General features: G+C 40.0%; 1 protein-coding gene across 1 annotated transcript; it reads right to left on the bottom strand.

Moving 5' to 3' along the window:
* Positions 1-8178: 8178 nt before the first annotated feature.
* Positions 8179-11735, bottom strand: LOC131238849 (ankyrin repeat-containing protein At2g01680-like). Its single transcript, XM_058236444.1, has 2 exons — positions 11029-11735; positions 8179-9348 (listed from the first exon to the last, which is right to left on the bottom strand). The coding sequence occupies exons 1-2, from the start codon at positions 11680-11682 to the stop codon at positions 8431-8433; spliced, it is 1572 nt and encodes a 523-aa protein (XP_058092427.1). The 5' UTR covers positions 11683-11735; the 3' UTR covers positions 8179-8430.
* Between the last annotated feature and the right edge of the window lie 6956 nt (positions 11736-18691).

Genomic DNA, 18691 nt, shown 5'->3' with positions numbered 1-18691 from the left:
TGTAACGCCCTCAAAATCGGGGGTCGAGTAAAGCTCAACTCCTGAGTTCCAACGCATCACTTATGCAACATAGATTATGATGATTATTAAGCAAGCGGAAGACTATGATAGATATATAAAGTATATAAGTGGTTTTAAATCCCCCGAGTATGAATATGTAACAGGGCTGAATATATACATGTTTTGTGTCAAATTATACAAAATACCAAAATGTAAATGTCCAACTAATCCGTAAACCCCTGTAATCCCATTGAATCAGCATGAGGTCTACATAGACCCGCCTGAGAATGGAATGTATGAGAATTCTTCCTCCTCATCCATGAAGTACATTTCAGCTTCATAGACTCCACCATTACCTGCATCTAAATCAGAGTCTGGGTGGTGTTTTAAAAACACCATCCCAGGTGGGAATGAGTAACTAATTCAGTGGAACTATAACGCAAAGGTTAACATGTTATCAATTTAGTCCAGCAGTAATGATAAAGCAATACAGCAAGCATTCTTAAGTACTTTGGTTAATGCAAGGATGATATGTTATAATGATGCATGCCCTGGCCTGCACTCCCTCTTGCGACAACATCTTATGATCGTGACATGCACCCCTTCCTCTGTGCTCAACACCAATGCTAAAGGCACATGCAAATGCGATACATGTATGTGATTAGCCAAGTTCTTAATTAGGCTTATTCATACAATAGGTTGGGAAGCTAAGGTACCTCCCTTTATATCACTACCCAAACAAATGATCCTTTTAGGGTCGTCAATACTAGTTAGTCACATACGACAGGCAAGTTCGCAAGATTTATATTACTGCTTGCTACGGGGGGCTCGTCACCACAGCGTAGACTTAATTCATACTCGAGGTCACACCACCAACGCCCTACCAACTGGCAGTCTATTTTCAAATACTTGTCACCAACTCGACTGGGGACCACAGCCAGGCTGCGCCGGGGTGGGCCTGTTTTATACTCGAAGTAACTACGGAAAGGCTCGTCGCCTGATCGTAGTCCTAGAGTATACTCGAGGTCACTACGGGCTCGTCACCTGATCGTAGGTCGACAGCTCGAATACAGTGTCTCGTACCACCGTATTCGGCTCACGAATTTGTGTTACTCACTGGTCACTACGGAGAGGCTCGTCGCCCCAGCGTAGGCCGATAGCTCGAACACGGTGTCCCATACCACCATGCCCGGCTCATGAGTCTTAGCGGATCGAGGTACCAAGGTTAAACGGGTTTTTTCACTGGTAAGTTTGGTACCTTAGGTTCAAGCAGTAGCGTCCATACATGGTGAACATACATTGGGCCAATCGGGTTACTTGACAAGCTCGACTGGTACGAGCGTACGTTGAATTAATCGACATGGAGTGCATACGCACTCCTCGTGGCCTAACCACTGTCGATAATCACCGTACGACTCGGATTCATCGAACGTATCCGTCGTGGCTAAAACAGTTCGGCCACCAATCGTAAACCATTACCGATTGCCTGGACTACATCGTAGCCCCAATCACACTCCAAACAATAGCATTTACATATGATAGTCAAAGATGGCATGTGACAATCAATCTAAAATATAAATCTCAATTGAGCATTTCGACAAACAAATAGTACACATGCTATAATACACAGGCATTTCATCCCTAAATCACACAGTAGTAGGATAGGTTACATAAAGAAAGTTATAACTATAGATAAGGGGATTGAGAATCCTATCTCAACACCCTCATTAAATACAGTTCAACAAGCATTTTTTCATTCAGGCATTTTATCAAACACTTAGACTACCCGTACCAACATTCATATAATATATCAGTTATAACGTATATTATAGCAAATCCTTTCATAAGGGAGTTGCCACGCGTACAATGATCATGTATTCTCAACCAAACAATCATGGCAAGCACAGATCGCATTTCCATGTTCATTCAAACATTTCAACAAATACATGGAATGCATTTTGTATTATACATAGACTAAATTAGTTATAGCATATATTATGGCAAATCCTTTCACGAAGGAGTTGTCGTACACACAACAATCATGTATTCTAGGTTAATAGTCATGGTAAGCATAAATCATGGTTTCACTTTCATTCAAACATTTCAACAAACACATGGAATGCATTAATTTCAACATAGTTCATATATATGTGTGTGTGTGTGTGTGTGTGTGTAATACACGAAAAACATCGCATCTAAGCATATGTAATAGCAACCAAGTTAGTCATAAATCATTAACTGACATTGAAAGCCTTGAAAACCATAACCTAAACGTTTATAGTCCGCACTTTTCATCGGTATACCCGATTTGGACGCGGTTCGATCACTACGTTACTGTCTACGACACAACGGCTACCTGATTCCTAAAATAGGTTAGCTATTTCACCTATCACTCTATTTTGATATCTATATCAGATTAGGGTTGGGATTTCTTACCTAAAAATGGAGTTGAATTCGATGGTGTAGCGACGTGGAAAGGTGAATCTAGGCGTGAGCAGAACAGAAGGACAGCAGCAAACTCCAAGGATCTCCCTTCGATCTCCACTCTTTCCTCTCCTTTTCTCTCTTCTCCCACCTAGGGTTTGGAGAAATTCTTATGGGAGAGAGGGAGATGGGTTTAAGGCCCTTATATAGGCCCAGAACTGATGGTAATGGCCCTAGGGCCATGGTAGACTTAGGTTATAGCCAAACGGTGGCCGTTTCGGCCCAACAGAGCACATCTGGAGGCCCCTTTTCTGCATAAGGTCCAGAGTAAGTCCCCTGACGATAGATCTATGCCAGGTTAAGTTTTCGGTCTAATCGGATTTATAGATCAACCGCGGAGGGCCAGTTTCAGTTCAACGGTCATCGTCACTCGATTAGGGCCACAAGTACCCTGACATGTGTTGAAAATTTTTCCTAATCTGAGGGTGTAATTGGGTCAGAATTTGATGGTCTGAATCCTTAGATTTGGCCTGCAAGCGAACAACTCAATTTACTTAAGTTCTAGTTCACTTTCTAAAGGTATTCGCGTTTCTCACACACTTCGCTTCGGGCTCAAGTTGTGCATTTCTTTATACTATTAGGACTCAATTTCTGAGATGGTTATCAAGCCCAGCAAGGAGGTCATAACCTTATAGTTTCGCCGTCATCGGACTTTCGACGCGTGGTCCAGGTCTTATGCGGAGTTTTCAAAGTGCTCCCAAGAGCAACTGGGTTTAGAAATTGATCCTAAGTTTCTAGGTAACGTAGAATTAGTGATTTACTTATTTTGGGTCTTGTATTTTATATTTAAAGTGGTTCAAGCTAATTCTACTGAGTATTCAGTTTAGTACTTAACTAAATTATGCCCTAATTACGACAGAATATGGTCCTAGGGCAGTTCTATGCCCCTTTCTGACACTTTTAATTAGTATATTATTTTAATTATTTTTTAGTAGTTCATCATCAAGTCTAGTTCATCTCTACTAAATTTCATTAGATTTTGTGTTGTAGAAAAATTCTAAAAATTCTAGAAGCAGCAGCTGTACAAACTAATGATTTTCGAATAGTTGTGACAACGACCTATATTTAACTATATTAAAAAATTTATTATATTTTTTACTTATTTTTATCTAAAACTAGACCTATTAAGATTCAATTTAACTTTTGAATCACCTAAATTGGAGTTATAACGAGGGAGATATGACTTTTCGAAATCGGATAAAAAAAAATTACAGAAAACGGCAGGAAACGGGCAGCCCGGCCCGCTGTGGCCCGCTGGACAGCGAGGCCTCGCCATCACGGCGATGCCATCGCTGACTCGCTGTCCTGTCTAATGGTGGTTTCGCCACTCAATATTTGGAACATGTGTATTTTACAAACCAGAATGAGTTATTTGACATGCAATATATGATTTTGGGGTAGGAGAAGCTGATCTATCCAAATAGCCTAGTTATTTTATGAGATTTCAAAAGGTTAATGGTAAAAAGCTCATTTTATTTATTTATTCACTATTTATAATAAATTTTAATTTCATTATTGTTCTTTATCATTTAAACTTTAGGATTAATGTCTAATATGAAAGTACTTAGAAAAATTTGAAGAATAGGGTGGTGAAAGGTGATATTTTGAAGGAAATGGGTTAAAAAATAGATTTAAGACCTTGAGATTGAGTTCTGAGAAGTTAATAAGGTGTCAAAATTCACCTATTGCCTAAGGACGCCTAACTCCAAGTTGGCAAAAATCCGGGGTGTTACATCTAACATACGAGTTACACTTGAATGGTCTAGAAGCTTTAATACACTATAAATATTCTCTACCACCTAACCTGGAGAATGCATACAACAAGAGAGAAAGAAATGAGAGAAAGAGAGAGAAGAGAAGAAAGGATTGGGCATCGGAAGTAGCGCCCAGAACCCGTTAAGTTCAACAGGAACCAGGATTCGTCAGAGTCATTCCGACCAGCCACCAACAATGAAGAAGAAAGGGAGAAGAAAATCGAGTACGTGCTCCAACTCGCTGAGTTGTTGCACCGAGAACGTCTCAAGTCCGAATTTAAATTTCCTTTCCTTCTTTTCCTTTCAAATCTTCCCTCTTTCTTCCTCCTTTTCCAGCAATAGAAGTAGAGAATTCCACCATGATGAACTGACTCTACTCAATGTAATAATACGCCTAGAACCTTAGAAAATTCTAAGTGAAACATATAATAACCTTAAAACCATACCGTAATCAAGGTATCTTTTAGATCACTAAACTTAGTTAAATATGGACCTAATCTTAACCATTTAAACCATATGAAATAGGATAAAAACTGATCTTAAAGTTACCTCTGGGCGTTTAACCTTGCTAGTGGATGAGCAGGCAAATAAAGGTGAGGATTTTTCCTTTTAAAAATGTGATTGAATTGATTTGATTATCTTATTCTTACATGCTTCGAGTTTTATTATTATTCATCTTCACCATGTGAATCATTGTTATGTAATTCAAATTATTGCATTAATACCTTGTAACGCAAGTGTCGTGTTGAAAATCCTACTTGTTCTCGGCTAACACCTGTAACACTTGCTTGAGATGCTCCATATGGTCTCCTTCACTCTGACTATATATAAGTATATTTTCAAAGTAGACCACCATGAAACACCCAATGAATGGTTTAAGATCTTGTTTCATTAACCTCATGAATGTACTAAGCACATTCGAAAAACCAAAGGGTATGACCAACCATTCATACAACCTCTTCTTAGTCTTAAAAGTTGTCTTCTACTCATCACCCATCCATATTCAGATCTGATGGTAGCCATTCCTCAAATTCAATTTAGAAAAAAGTTTGCACCTTTAAGCATGTCCAACATATCATCCAACCATGGTATGGGAAATTCCTTACAGATGGACATATGGACTCACGCTTTCTCGAACTAGATCTTTATGGATCAATTCCTCTACTTGTCCATATAAAATCTCACACTCCTTCAGGCTCATCTGATAATGAGGACGATTATGCAAACCAGCTCCCAGGACAAGGTCAATGTGGTATTGGAAATCCCCCATAGGGGGCAACCCATTGGGAAGATCTTCAGGCCAAATTTCTTTAAATTCATGCAATAAGGGTTTCAATTTCTCCAGGATATTCGTGGTTCCCACATCTTCACCCTTCACTACTAATGCATACACTTCCCCCATTTCTTTAGACTCCTCCGCAAAGTTCATATCGTTAGGAGAGAATGCCTCTCCACTTTAGAAGCTTTGGGTTGTTCGTTCAGGCCTATAGGGGAGAGTATAGTTTTTCGATCATCCTTGATGAAAATGTATATATTATCTCATCCTCTATGGGTGGTATCACGATCTGATTACCACGTCCGACTGAGTAACATATGACAAGCCTTCTTGTCAACTACATCAGAGATTACTTGGTCCTTGTAATATTTAAAAATTGAGAAGGAAATAGTGCATTGTTCAGTTACCTTCGTTTCGCTGACCTTCTTAATCTAACTAATTGTGATAGAGAGGGATGTTCTTCCATTTTCATATGTAACTTCTCCATTATGACTCTAGAGATAATATTCTCACTGCTTCCGTTATCTATGATCACATGACAGATTTTCCGATTCACTTTACACATTGTTCGAAAGATGTTATGTCACTGTGGGTGTACCTCCTTTTTTGGCGTATACAATAGCCTTCTTACTACTAGATATTCACCATAATCTTGTAGAACCCAATCTACTTCAACCACTTCATTATTCACTGTGTTCTACTTCATTAATCTCTAGGTCTTCATTTATAATTTTTGTGCTTCCATCATTAATGGCTAGGTTAGCCACTTGCCACTTAGGAGATTATTCGATAGGTGACCCGGTTGGCCACATCAACAACAATAGTCTAGCCTTGGTCAACCATTAGGGTTTAGGATCATGCTTAAATAGGCAGCAATGGTCACTGTTCTTTGGGGTCTCACTTGTCCGCTCTCCGATTCTTGGTTCAAAGGTGTAGGAGGTTAAGGATGCCCCCTACATGTTCTTTCACCTTGGTCTATGGTGCTCCCTGTGAAAGACCTACTGTGGCTACCCTATTAGTAGGATAGACCTGTGTATTAGATCTTTCAAGCTGCATCTCTACTCGAGTGGCCAATTTTATCACTTCGTTCATCGTCCAAATGAGTTGCATCTAAACTCGATCTTCGATTGTAACATGCAAATCACCAATGAATCGGCGACTTTTTACGATTTAATCTCAATTAAATTATTTCGTGCCGCCAAACGGTAGAATTCATTTGCATAATCTCTCACTAATCGACTACCATGTCGATAATTTTGGTATTGGTGGAACAATACTTGATCGTAATCACTGGGGAAGAATCACACACAATAATTACTTCATCTGTGGCAACGTGTATATTGGTGCCTTCATCTATCTCGTTCTTATGAGTTGAAGCTGATCTAACTAAGCTGATGATCCTCCCTTTAAATTGTAAGTCACAAGTTTAACCTTCTTCTCTTTAGAGATGTCCATGTAGCCAAAAAAACATTCGACTTCAAGCAACCAATCAAGAAAGTCATTGATGTGGAGTTGGTTGTTGAAGCTAGGAAGATTGACTTTCATGTTGAATTCTCAATCTATTTGATCACCACCTCGTCCGGTATGTTAGAGGATCATGTCATCGACCACCTCGTCATCGGATCTCACCTCCTTAGGTGTGATTCTATGATTCACCGCTAGTATCGCCCTGCAATCTGTGTGATTGCGAATTGCAACGCCTATCAAAGGTGGATCATCGCCACGAACACAGAATTGCCCTAGGGCCTTCATCATGTAATCGATGGAAGCCTGTAGCCCTTGTATGACTTGATGATTCTCTCGCTGTGTCACTTCGAGAGCCACCGCTATTAAAGGACAATTTCCTGGAGTATTGTCCATGGGATTGTTGTCCGATCCATCGTTAGATATCATTGAACTGAGGAAAAACCTTATTGTAATACCAATTGACGTATGGAAGGACGTGATGAGGTCGATCACCGTCTTCCTCGATCAATAAATGCCATGAATCCACAAGAGAGATTTCTTGAATCCACGATAAAATAAACTAATTTCTAAGAATTTTTATTGATAGATGAATAAAATGAGTTTAGCTTGCTTAAATAACTCTAAATAAACCCTAAAATATAATCTAAAGAGTCTTAATTGAATAATGAAATAAATTATGAAAAATGCACAAATTTCCGCGTCAAGTCAACCTATCGAAATAGCTCAAAAACATCCAGAGATTGAAACTAGAAATTCTGTGAATTTCGACCTATCGATCCGATTTGTTGATCTGTCAAACAATATTTTGACTTGTCAACAAGATCCAACCAATCTGAAATTTTTGGCAAAATTTTAAACTCTAACCATATTAGTCGACTAGTCAAAATATGTTGAATGTTATCGATTCTTCTTAGCTTCTTTTTTTCACTCCATCATAGCCATGAACAAATCTATGATCCTCTATAGGCATATTTATAAAGGAAAAAAAATAGGGTGACAAGAATGCACAATGTTGGATAAGGCTGTAAGTTTTAACATTCACCGACCAGGTTTTTACCGAATGGAAAGTACAAGTGAGTAGAGAGAAGCCACTTCAATTAGATTTCATAAAGATAAAGACAAACACTCGATTTGTTCAAAAAGACGCATCTAAGCCACGGTTGACTCGACTCAACAAAAGTTGAAAAGACTCCACTAACCAACGCAACAACATTAACAAATTTAACACCTTAAATTTGGACAGTGTTCAAAACTCAGAAGTACTCAACCTAGTCACTGGACTCATCGAGTTTTCAAGTTTTAAACGTTGCTGCTGATGTTGTACATTCAGTCATCCTGGCCTTTTAATGCCAAAAGCAACGCTAGGAAACACATGAAAAGAGTACACACATTCATCATCATACCACATAAAATCTGTAGGGTCCAAGCACACACTTATCACTCAAGCCATCATGGCCAGCAACAACCCTCCGCCTCCTTGTCCTTCTTCCCCTCGGTCGCGTCCCTGGTCTGTTGGAGCTTATCCCACAGGTAGACCCAAGGCTTCTTGATTTCACCCCATAAACGGACTACAAGGATGATACAGTGGAATAAGAAAACTAGGACCATGGCTCCCAACCAGCTATATAGAATATAAGGCATTTTTTTAAGGACGTTGTCACAACCGATGATTATTTTGGTGCCAAACACAAAAGCCATAGCCATAGAGGACAATGCGGCCCACATGGTGAAGACCAACACCCAAGTTGTAGACTGGCGCCTAAGTGGAAACCCACTCACCAGGGATAGAATGATAGACAGCGATGCAGCGAACGCGATCATGTCGAAATACATGAATATTTTGAACCCAGTAAAGTTCACATTATTATGAATGGCCGTCCCAGGCTGCGTAGAGTAAGATGTGTGCATAAACGATCGGAATGCTTGATTGTTGGTGTTATCATGAATCGTTGTTCCAGTTGTAAGAGAAGCAACATGTGAGGAAGGCATGGGAGATGGCGATGGAGAGATTGAATTCGAAGATTCTGGATCCTGCCAGACGCCTCCAGGAGGGTTGATTGCACCCTGGAATGTGACTGCTACAATCAGTGTCGCCACCACCATCAATGTATTGTGCATCTCATTTGCCCAGACTTCTTCTTTCATGTACCAATTGTCCCAGCTATTCCGTATGAACGGGTTCCATTTCCCTCCAATTTTGTTGCTTACACCTCCTTTTGCTTTAATCATGTCATTGATTATTTTGTCATTGGAAGAATCTTTTGAGATATCTAAGGCGGTGTAGCCATAGTTATTTGTTGCGTTCAAATCATCCTTGACTTTGATCTTCCCAAGCAGAAACCCCAACATCTGAAAGAGAAAAGTGAGTTAGGACTAGTCGATCCTCATCTTTCAAAGCATCAAGCTGTTCTTCTCTTTCTTTTAGTACAATTTTCTGCATTGGGCAATAAGATGGGATGGCCGGAACCATCCATATTCTTGATGGATGTCAAGTAGAACAGATGATTCCGACCATTACTGCATAGTTGAATGGGGAACTTTGGAAAAGAAAATTTTCACTGGCTAAATGCAGCTCCAGAATCCAAGGCCAGTATGATCGTTGAAGCATGATTATTGTGCCAGCTTATTTACTAGACCACCAACCATCTCAACATTGCCTGAGATCCTCAGTCACAACGTAGGCTTAGGCATATCGAGCTCATCTCCAAGCAGAGATAGAGAGAGAGAAAAAGGATCATTTTCTGCCAATGGAATTCATCACAAAGGTAGATATAGGACCATATATGTTTGTTGACAGGCAACTGAAACTTGTATAAAGGCCATTTTGGAGAAGAGAATTTTATGGTAAAATAAATCAATTTTGTAATTATTATAAATTCCTTTGTCCACCATGTAATAAATGCATTGGATTCCCTTTTTTGGCGTATCCAACGTATCCCTTGCAATCTAAGAGGAGGAGAATTGTGATCATATGACATGATTTGATTTACCACAGAAATATCTTTATCTAAACTCTCTATGGTTACAGTTTCCTTTTCACTGTGTGAGAAATGTCCTAGAATCCCTTTTCTTTTAGTTTTTTTTCTTCTTCTTCTTCTTCTTCCCTTCTCTTATTTTTATTTTTTTTCTTGAGGGGATGGGGGGAATTCTAATGTATTTGTTGCATTCCAGGCAGAGGACTTCAATCATATCAATTGTGATTTGATTTGCCAGGGAAATCTCTCATCCCAACTGACCCCAAGGAAACCTTTTGTTGGGGAGGTGGTTCTTGGCGTGGATTCTATACTAAACATGAAGGGTACATCTAAGATAGGAGAGGGCTACTAAAAAAAATAGGCCATTCAGAAACAAATGTGGCCCACTGAATGAGTGTGCTACCCTGATATTTGTTACATCTCATGTTCCCAGGGCAACCTACATGATGAATGGCCCAACATGTGTGCCATCTAACCGTGGGAGTCAGGAACCGGGAGCTGTTACGCAGGCCCTGCGTTCTATAGTCGAAAAATTGTCTTCCAATGGGAGGGAAGGGAGATAACTCTGATGGTGGACCATCTAACTCGAATACTTTCCCATTTTTATGGCTCAGAGAGTCATGGTGTTGCAATTTTTAATGACATGACAGTAGCCTTTGGATCTAGGTTATTTTGCAATGATCCAAACCGTTTATATGATGGGTCTCACCTGGACGGTAATACCCAAAAATAATCTTCTAGATTGGAAGATCCTACATACAAACAGGTTAATGCAGGGAAAGATGTGAGGTCGAGCACTGCCTTCTTCAAGGGGGAAAACTATTCGGAATCCACGAAACTTCTTTAGACTCCTCACGGAAATGCCTCGAATCCACTGAAGAAAAATAAGAAAATAAAATAATTCTAGAAAGTTCGTGATAAATTGATTGGTATCTGAACAAGTCCCAAGATCTAACTGCTACCACCCTGCTGCAAAAGTAGCAACACGTCGGATGTATGGTAACAAACTTATTTCATGAACCCAAGTATTTTTATTTTTATTTTGGTCGATATCATAATTTTTCATAAGCACGCCCCAGGAAAGAAAATTAAAGAAGAGGAGAATGAAAGAAAGAAAGGATGCCTGAGAATCTTCTCTAGCCGCAGCGAGGTGCAACACTGTGTTTCCGTTGCAGTCCTTGGTTGTTATAAGCCTCTTATCTTTCTTGCAGGCGTTGTTCTTAGAATCCTCTTCTTCTTTCAGAAAAAACTTGGCGGCCTCAAGCTGGTTATGCTTCACGCAGAGGTGTAGAATCGGCTCTTCTTCATCAGCCTGACGTCCAGCAAGTGACTTACGGAGCTTTTTCTGCTTGGCGTGAATTGGATAGAGTTTCCCCAGCACACCAGTTTGGCCATTCAAAGCAGCTAAATGAAGAGGAGTTCTTCCTTCCTTGTCACGGAGGAGACAGAGAGAAGGATCGATCTCCAACAACTTCTGCACTATCTGTTCGTAGCCTCTGGCCGAAGCCACATGCAAAGGGTAAGACCCGCTTCTGTTAGGTTCGTGTGAGAGTGCCGGATTCTGATTTAGGATCTCGGAAGCAGTCACGACGTGCCCTTGTAGCAATGCTACGTTCAAGGGAGTCTCTAGGGCGACAAGGGCATAATCGATGATTTCCTGGAGGTGGTGCGGTTCATCGAGGGGATGATGGCGGGCAGCTCGATCTCCACGAAGCTTCGGATCCATGCCTAGCACTGAACTGGACTTACACGGTTACAAATGGGCTGTAGTACGATAGTCAGAGCATGCATTGGAGTAGAAATAGGCCTAGGTTGACAGCGGAGGCGGATTGCGTACTGACAGCGTCAGTAGCGTGGTGGCTACTGATAGTTCACTGGTTGGAGTAGAAATGTAGACTCTCTACAAAAAAACAGCGGCGATTTAACGTGCACCATTAAAAACTTCCCAAGGCTCGCTGTAATGTTTATTTGTCATCCAACCTGTTGATTAGGTCATGCCAAAACAAAAACTATTAGCTTAATCCAAAACTTTTGTGGCTCTTGAAAAGTTTTTAATGATGAGTGTTCAGTCACTACTCTTTCCTGTGGTGTGGTCCATATGATATTTGGATCTGCCTCATTCTTTGGCTTATACCATAAAATAGTCTACAAAAATGGATGGAAGGTGTAGATAGGATGCATACACCATGATGGGGTTCACATAACACTATCAGTAGCCTAAATGGATTGGCTGGTGTACGGCACATAGCCACCTCGCTGGTGGGTTGACGTCACCAAATTATGTGGAGCCACCATAAGGTAGATAATTATCTATTGAGATCCATCTAAGGGTTGAACTCAAAAATAAAACAGATCTAAAGATCAATAGACCACACTGCAAAAGACAGTGAGAGATTGAAAGTCTACAGTTGAAAATTTTTTTGGGTCACGGAAGTTTTAATTTGGATCGAGCATGTATTTGTGCTTTTTTTTTTTTTTTGGTTCATGTTTGTGTAGCCTTATAAACAAATTGGAAGGAGAAAAAAATTATTATATTAAACCTATGAATGTTTTAACAGTAGTAATTATTGTCCACACTGCTATTTATAATGTGGTCTACTTGAACTTTGGATATGACTCATTTTTGGATACATACTCTAAAATGATCCTGCCAAATGGATGTACCGTGTAGATATAATAAACAAATCATAATGGGCTCACACAATTTTAATATTCGTTTCATGGTTAGTACCCTTAATGGACTCAAGGACTGTTGGAGTCTTCTAGGTGGGCCACATTCCTATACAACTGAGGTCGTTGGTGTGGGGTACAGCAGCTAAGTAGCCACCTCACTGCTGACGCTGTTAGTACCCAATTACGTCCACAGACAGCTGCTGTACGTGCAGATCCTGATCCTGAAGTTGATCTATGACAATGACAATGAGGCGGACTAAAGCATCGCCATATATGTCCACCTTTCATTCACATGTGGGACCCGTCGATGACTAAAGATTCGCCTTTGGAAAATAAGGACCTGAGTCCCGCATCTGACAGGTCTGCATTATTGATGGGTTAGGATTGCATTGTAACGCTAGGATGGTAAGTGGGACCTACGTTATGTTTGTGATAAATTCACCCCTCGATTTGTTTTAGAGCTCATTTCAGGACATGCATCAAAGAATTAGGTAACTCAACTAGCCATAGGAGAGGGAAACTGGAGAAAGAGTTTCTACTGTTGAAACCTTCCTGAGCTCCCTTGATGTTTTATGCCATCCAAATCATTTATATAAGGTCATTCCTAGTGGGATATATATATATATATATATATATATATATATATATATATATATATAAACCTTAGCTTGGTAAGAAACTTTTGTGGCCTTAAAAATGTTTCAATAAATGGTCATTGAATCCCCATCGTTTCCTTTTGCGTGGCCCACTTGAGTTTTGGATCTATCTCATTTTTCAGTCACATGTCCCAAAATGAGCTCAAAAAATGAATGGATGGATTGGATTTCTCACAAACATCAAGGTGGGTCCCACCTAAGCATCCCAGCACAAGAACTTCCTGGAAAAGGCTTTCACAAGAAATCCGCATTCATATTGTAATGTGGTGACGAGGCAAGTTTTGTAAGCCCTAGCACGATGTATCTGTTATATCCACACCATTCATTCATTTTGCCTGACCATTTCAAGGATCGAGCAAAAAAATAGGCCAAAGGGATTAGGTGTGCCCCTACCATACCTAGGAAGGTGTAAACCTTCACTTGGGGCCCGCTTTGATGTATGTATTTTATATATATCCACATTGTCCATCAGTTTTGATAGATCATTTCAGGACATGAGATCAAAAATGAATATGATCCAAATCTCAGGTGTACCATTTCATAGGATGCAGTTGTTATTGAACTCTCCACCATTAAAAACTTTCCATGACCTCCATTAGTGTTTCAATAATGTTCATTTTCCATCCAATCTCCTAATAAAGTAAAAATAAAATAAAATTAGGATGAAGTGGATTACAATTATACGCTTAATCAGAAACCTTTGTCGCCCACACGAAGTTTTTAATGTCCAATTATCACTATTTTCTTGTGAAGAACATCCTCCCTGACACGCGTGCAACACAATGCTGGATATGCAACATGCGATAGAAGAATGACTTTAACTAAATGTTGTTTTTGTTATTGTGTGTGGTTGACTCTTTGAGGTGGTAACGTCGACTCTATGTATATGATTTGTTTAGCCCATCGTAACTTTCTTGGTTATGCGATAACTTTTCAATGTGGCCAAAATAATATGTTTGAAATGGTTGGAGTCACCCACTAGCTGATTTGGTGAGATAACAGTTAATGGTCGGCCAGATCCTTAAACTTACTAGGTAAGGCCGAAGAATCAAGTAAATCCTTCAATCTGAATGACTCATGTGATTAGCATGCGATCTTAAAGGTCTACGTAAGGGTCTAAGTTACAAAAGGAGTTAGGCACATTCTCTTACCTACACTTGCATGTGGTCTGTACTTTAAGGGACATGTAGTTTTTAGAAAAATCATATATCCGTAAGAAATGTTAGTCATATGGCCACGATACACATCACCCTAAGAGAGGGTCAAACAAGTTAAAGAAAAGTAAACTCTTATCCTTGCTTTTCAGGGCCGAAATTTTATGCAAGCAAATAAAATAAAATAAAATATGCCAGAAAAATAAAAGATCATAACCTTGCTTCATAAAGATGAGGCCCTAGGCAAGCAAACAGAATAGAAATAAATAAGCAAAATAGTAAAAGAAAAAGAAATGACGTTGGAAGGAAAGGGAGTGTGTGGACTGTACCGCGTTCTGAGCTTAATTGAGATGTGAGAAAAAGAAAAGAGAAGACAAACACCATTTTCTTAATTTTTTTTAAGGGATAATTGGACGTCCCTAATCCTGATTCTACTCATAACTTGATTGGCTGGCTTTAATGAATTGGATTATTGTGGTTGACCAATGGCATACCAAGATAGAAATATGGTAGTTGTAGAGCATCCTTGGTGGCAGAGTCTCTTCATTGCTAGGGAACGGAAGCCAAGGAGTTTGGCAAAAATTCCTCAGACCGTTTTCTTCTGTCGTTTTGACCTCTCCTAGACAAGGGACGGGTGCTATTTAAATAAGTCAGGAAACTGTCAGCTCCCCAGGGGCCAATGGTCACTTGGCAACAATTTTTCATGCAGAAGAACATGTGTGAAAAACAAGCCATGCAGGGTGCCACATGATTGTTTGCCCTTGTGGCTATGTTTCATAAGTAAGGTATTTACAGATGTCCCTCTTTGGCAAAGTTTGTTAGCAACTAAATACCACAACAAGTGGACACCCTCACTACTTAAGATAGTATGAGTTTGCCTCAACTGGGCATAGCATCTTGATTGAAATACTCGTTTGGTCGATGATTAATCTGAATGCTCTTGAGAGTTGAGGAAGATGTTACGATTGGTCCTTGCACTTTCTGTGGATTTACAAGTTATTAAGTGAGTGAACCAACGTTGTAGCTAGACGGGCTTGCTTAAAATCAACCATTTGCAGATGAAATTCCTGCAACCCCTTCACATCTTGACTAATATGTGTGCATTGAATGTGCTGGGGAGTTGAATTTAGGAGTAGTTAGAGCCCATGTGCTTTCTATGGCCTTACAAAGATAATCGTTTGGTTTGAAGTAGTTAAGTAAGATGCATGCATTTATAGTTCTCCGGTGTCACCCAGAGGCAAGTATGGGTAATGGGCAGTTGCCTGCACATTGTGTCTTTATGAATCTCCTACGTTATTTATATTAGTCTTGATAAGTGTTCCTGACTATCGCCCTTTTGAATTATTCTTTTGTTATATGAGGCTTCGAGCTTAATAATCTAGCTTGCCTAAGGCCTTTTTTCTGTGTAATTGCGGTTATGACATCCCAATCATGGCTCAGTGCGCTATCCGAGATATTCGGGTTGACATCAAAGGTTTAGGCCCGTCATCTCATGTTCTGCATATGATTTCGAAGAAAATTAAAAACTCCAAATTCCCTCGAATCAATTATTTCTTGTGCGTTGGTACCCACTAAGGAGTATGAGAAACTGCCGGGTTATGGGATGTCATACGCATTTTTTTATTTTTTTATTCTTTAATCTTTTTTATTTTCTCGAAATGAGTACTCACCTGTAGAACGTAGTCCCATGGGGTTTTTATTGAAGGATGTTTTTGAAAGCTTTTTCTAGTCCATATACTTGGAATAGATCCGTCCGATGTTAGGGTGAGCGTCGTCGATCGATTATTTGGAAGTGACTCTACTTGAGGATTTGGTGCAGTAGCCTTTTTCTAAGTCGTCTTGATCCGTTGTTCTGAGCTTGGATGGGCTTGATCCAGATTATACGATTTAGATTGAGGATTTATGGTAGAAGTCTTGGGGGAATTTAATCCATTGTCCCAAATCTGAATGGCCCTAGTTGAATTCACTAGTAAAGATTGAACTTATTGCAAAGATTTTGGAGAATCCAATCCATCATCCATAATCTAGGTAGTCTTTATCAATCTAGATTAGTCAAGAATTGGACTAGTTGCAGTGATTTTTGAATGATCCAATCCGGCATCCATCATTTAGACAGTCCTAATCGGTTAAGTTTAGTCAAAATTGGTTTTTATTTTGATTTTTTAAAATATTCAATCCATCATCCATCATCTAGACAACCTTGATCAGGTCCATATGGTCAAGATTGGACTAATGGCAAAGGTTTGTGAAAGATCTAATCCTTCATCCATCATTTGGATGGTCCTGATCGGGTCTAGATGGCCAAGATTGGGCTTATTTTGAGGCAAGGGTTAGATAATACTTGGAGGCTAGCCTTTTTCAATGTAGATGACATGTTGGGGCCCGATCATGACGTGTATCTAGCATAATTGTGGCAATGATTGGATTAAGGTGGGCCACAAGGCACTCATAGGTTCAATGTTTTAGTCGGGTATTTGGTCGAACTACCAGAGAGACATGGAGAGGCAGTTTGTCTTCTTGTGCTCTGTGACTCACTATCCACCTTACCAGTCTTGCGATAATAGAGTATCGTCATTGGATCATTGTGCAATATTCAGTTTGTCACTTGCCTTGTTGGCTTTTGCATGACGAGGATGAGGAGGATGATCTATTGGTGTTAAGAAAGATCCCAAAGGTTCTTGGTGCTGACGTTACTTCCACCATTGCTGGTCATGGGCCAGCAACTGTCGATGCGATTGTTGCCCTTCATGGGCCCCTTGTTGTTCAGAGGGCCCTACAATTTCTGAGCTAGTGGATAGTCAGGAGTGGATAATTGCTCAGCTTGGTAAAGAGAGAGTCCCTGGAGAGAGAGAGAGAGTGTGTGTGTGTGTGTGTGTGTGTGTGTGTGTGAGAGAGAGAGAGAGAGAGAGAGAGAGAGAGAGAGAGAGATCATGCACTTCTGTTCTTGCATAAGTTGGCACGTGATCATGCACTTCTGTTCTTGCATAAGTTGGCACGTGATTTTCACTTGGACATCCTTGAGGATCTAGTTCCTTCATATCCCAAGGGAAAGCATCCGAGGATAGACTGGTTCTAGGGGATGGCTTGTAAAACTGCTCATTCAAGCCATCCCCCAAAATCAATCTATCCTTGGACGCTTTCCCTTGGGATATGTAGGAACTGGATCCTCAAGGATGTCCAAGTTGAAACATCTGTCGGGACAAAATTTGAGAATTCCTGAAATGTCGCAATTTTCAATTTTAACATGGCTGAGGAGCCTATGTCAGATTAGGTGATGATCCTGCCTCCATTTTTATCTTGTTTGTTGTTTGTTGTTTTTGTTTTAGTTTTTCTTTTGATTTTTAGTTTTTTCTTCCTTCATTCATGTTTATGTGACCTTATCAATAGGTCAGATGCCAAATAAACATTAAGAAACACTACGGTGGGGCCTAGGAATTTTTTAATGGTGGGACTTTCACTCATCACTATTTCCCATAGTATAGTCAACTTAAGATTTGGAACAGCATCAATTTTGGGTGGATGCCCTAAATCTGAAAAAACAGATGGACAACATGGATATACATATGGTTTGTCAAGGTGGGCCTCCACAGCTAGGGCCACACCCTTGGGTGCGGCCAGCATGCATCTAATCTGCTCCCAATAGGACACGGATTGCCTCGGACACCCCTTGCACAAGTTCTTATGCTTGGAAGATAGGTGGGGCCCACCATGATGTTTGTGAGAAATCATTACATCCATCCGTTTTTAAAGCTCATGTTATGGCATGTGCTTAATTAAAAATGAATCAGATCTAAATCTCAAGTCTACCTTATATACACCAGGTAAAAGTGGGTAGGGAAATGCATACAATTGAAACCTCCTTGAGGTCCACTTTGATGTTAATATGCCATCCAAACCAAAATTTATTGGGATCGATGAACTAAAAACATAAAAATATTAGCTTGATCGGAAACTTCTGTAGCTCAATGAATGTTTTGAAGGAGTACGTTCAATCATATCATTCGGCATACTCGAGATTTGGATGTAGCTCATTTTTTATAGCTCATATGCTAACATGGTCCGCGAAAAATAGATGGTGGAATAAATTTCTCACAAAAAATCACCATGGCTCCAGCCAGCTTCTAAAGCAGGAACATAGGAATCCGCGTGCAGCCCATCACGTGATTCACGTTAATCTGGGCCAGCTAGACTTTCTTTTCTGGTTGCACATTTGTCTGTCTTACAGTGTAGGTATCCTTTTGCCGAGCTTTTG

The sequence above is a fragment of the Magnolia sinica genome, chromosome 3 (genome assembly GCF_029962835.1).
Source record: "Magnolia sinica isolate HGM2019 chromosome 3, MsV1, whole genome shotgun sequence".
NCBI classification, from domain to species: domain Eukaryota; kingdom Viridiplantae; phylum Streptophyta; class Magnoliopsida; order Magnoliales; family Magnoliaceae; genus Magnolia; species Magnolia sinica.
Note: the sequence above shows the minus strand (reverse complement) of the source record. Positions and strands in the feature narration are given on the sequence as shown.

Bases quoted from the DNA above. Each gene is read 5' to 3' on its own strand.
- LOC131238849 (XM_058236444.1), bottom strand. From the start codon at position 11,682: ATGGATCCGAAGCTTCGTGGAGATCGAGCTGCCCGCCATCATCCCCTC. The intron at 9,349-11,028 runs GTGCTTATGAAA...GACTAGTCCTAA, and splicing joins TTAATTTTCTTTCCTGGGGC to CTCACTTTTCTCTTTCAGAT.